The 2,820-nt window shown below is 38.6% G+C and overlaps 1 protein-coding gene across 1 annotated transcript in view; it reads left to right on the top strand.

The window, feature by feature from the left end:
- Positions 1–1,760: 1,760 nt before the first annotated feature.
- LOC102238694 (sodium/hydrogen exchanger 9B1-like) overlaps positions 1,761–2,820 on the top strand; it is a 77,155-nt gene continuing 76,095 nt past the window's right edge. The window contains exon 1 of the mRNA XM_014547552.1: positions 1,761–1,841. Within this exon, the coding sequence (XP_014403038.1) occupies positions 1,773–1,841 (69 nt within the window). The 5' untranslated portion in view covers positions 1,761–1,772. The remainder of the gene's footprint in view (positions 1,842–2,820) is intronic.

Raw genomic sequence — 2,820 nt, 5'->3', positions numbered from 1 at the left:
CTCTCTCCCTCCCTCCCTCCCTTCCTTCCTTTCTTTCCTCACCTGAGGATATTTTTCCATTGATTTTTAGAGAGCGTGGAAAAGAGAGGGAAAGACAGAAACATCAATGTGAGAGGGACACTTCGATTGATTGCCTCTTGCATGAGCCCTGACCTGGGCCCCGGCCAGGGAGGAGCCTGCAACGTAGGTACATGCCGTTGACCAGAATTGAACCCGGACCCTGTGGTTGGTAGGCCGAGGCTCTTTCCACTGAGCCAAACCGGCTAGGGCAGGATATGACATTTCTCAGCCCCTCCAGCAGTGGACCTTTGTTTTTTCCTCCAGGAGTGAGGTGGAAAAACCCTAGATCACCTTCTTGGATTCTTATTACCCAAGTTACCAAGAACACTGTGAGTGGTAACTTGAGTAATAAGCCAGTGAGCAGTCAGAAAAGGTGTTTCCTTTGCAGCTTATGTGCAGAAGCGGGACTGCTGGCATGCTGTGGCTGGCAGGCCCTGCTCTCTGTCTGTGGGCTGCAGCACCTGGCAGCCAGGCCCTGCTGTCGGCGCCTGCCTTGCCCTGCCCACTGGGCCACCAACCTTGCTGTGATAGGAGTCTTTGAACTGCAGGGGCGGGACCCAAAGGTGCTCCATGCATTTCCTGGTGACTGGTCGTCCGTCTGGTCATGAATCAAATATATATATATTTGATTCCCTAGATCAGTGGTCGGCAAACTCATTAGTCAACAGAGCCAAATATCAACAGTACAGCAATTAAAATTTCTTTTGAAAGCTAAATTTTTTAAACTTAAACTATATAGGTAGGTACATTGTTATTAACCTACCTATATAGTTTAAGTACTGTTGATACTTGGCACCTCCTCCGCCTGTGCCACTTCTCCCGTCGCCCAACCGACCGACACCCTCCACTTCTTCTAATGCCACTTCTTCAAAATAGACTCGCCCAGGTCGAAAACTGACTTCTGTGCATGGGCCGTGAAGTTTCAATTGCACTTACGTGCACGCCCGCACGTGGTATTTTGTGGAAGAGCCACAGTCAAGGGGCCAAAGAGCTGCATGTGGCTCGTGAGCCACGGTTTGCCAACCACTGCCCTAGATAAACTCATTCTACAAAAGATAAAACTTTGAGATGGGAAGATCATAACTAGGGAAAAGAGATTTTTTTCATTGTAACTTAGTAATATATCTGAAGCTATTGGGGTAAAGATATAGTTTACCAATTGCCTTTGAGAGAGAGAAAAACAAGAAGAATGGGAATTAGACAGCCTATGTAGAAAACCTGGAGTTAGAATAAGTTCCAAATACTATTTATGCCATTTGCAGTTAGTACCTTTCTACCATCACCAGTAATACTTACAGATGTAGGTATTAACATAGTTGATCATGTTTCATTTTAAATTTTCTTGAAATGTCCTATGCAGGAGTGTGACTGAAGATAGGGTAAATCCATGGTGGTAATGATGTCAAGCATGAAATAAAGAGCTATGTTTTCTAGGATATGCTTTTAAGATATGCCCAGCATTATGAACTATTGAGAAGTATTACACTTCTGTATGATAATCGTTTTTAAAAACTTATGCACATGACTTTGGTTAATAACTTTAAAATGAATATTGGAACTGTTTTGACTATAAAGATATCTAACTTGACTATGATACAACTTTATTATTTAAAAAATCATTAAGAAATTAATTCCACTTAACTATGTTTGTTGTCATATGGAATTATAGTCCTGTTTTTTTCTTTCAAATAATTTTTCTTTTAAATATTAGCATGGACATCACAGAACTAGAAAATGAACAGTTGGAGGATAAAAACATCCAATCATCTATAACTCCTCAGGTAAAAACTTAAAACTATACTGTAATACATGATATAAAAATCAAATTGATCATAAAATATATTTCTAAAGCTTATTTATTAGGTTTTTCTTATATGTTTGGTTAAAAATGAGAAGTGGTCATTTTAAAATAGCTGGTTTTAATGGGTCCTAAGAAATGCGCAAAAGAAATTAAAAGATGGAAAGGGGTGACTACAGATTATTTTCGAGTTAAAGAGAGCATATTTTAGGAATACTGGAAATTGTATGTAGCTTCTAATTTTTGCCATGTCCAGGAACAACTCAGTAATTTAGACTACAAAAGGTAAAGACAAATCCAACTAATTAAAATGTTGTACTATATACAGGGTGAGGCAAAATTAGGTTTACAGTTGTGAATATGTGAAACACAGTTTTTCTTATATTATTATTTATTTTATATTATTCTCCATACAAAGAACTGCAAACCTACTTTTGCCCCACTCTGTATTTGAAGAGACCCAAGTTTTATTTTTGCAAGTATATAGAATAAGTCAGTAGACTGTTTGTTGGGCTAGTTTTCCTAAATAATAATTGCTCATATTAGTACTATAATCTTTTATTTTTTTAAAAATGAGACTTCTATAGTTTTTAAGGGCCAAAGGTTCTTCTTTTAAATATTTAAAATATTCACCACTAATTGCGATTATTATTTTTATCTGTAAAGACTTCATCTTGGGAGGTCCCTGCCCTCCAAGCTGGGACTTGCACGTGGCAATGAGAGGACTGTGCCCTCTCATCAGTCCAAGGCTTGAACCTGTCCAAAACACTGCAGCGGCTCCCCAAAATAAAGTTTTAATTCTGTTTCTTTGTTACTAATGTTCTGGCCCCACCCCATAACAAAGAAACAAAGGAAAATTTCCCCATCGAATTTCTGAATAGTATTATTCCTTCGGGAATGCCGTGTCATAAATTAAAATTGAAAGTGGGTGCAATCATCATGCTATTGAGAAATCTCAATAG

Source organism: Myotis brandtii, unplaced genomic scaffold (genome assembly GCF_000412655.1).
Source record: "Myotis brandtii unplaced genomic scaffold, ASM41265v1 scaffold479, whole genome shotgun sequence".
Lineage (NCBI taxonomy): Eukaryota > Metazoa > Chordata > Mammalia > Chiroptera > Vespertilionidae > Myotis > Myotis brandtii.
The sequence above is the reverse complement of the archived record's forward strand: the minus strand, read 5'-3'. Positions and strand labels throughout refer to the sequence as shown.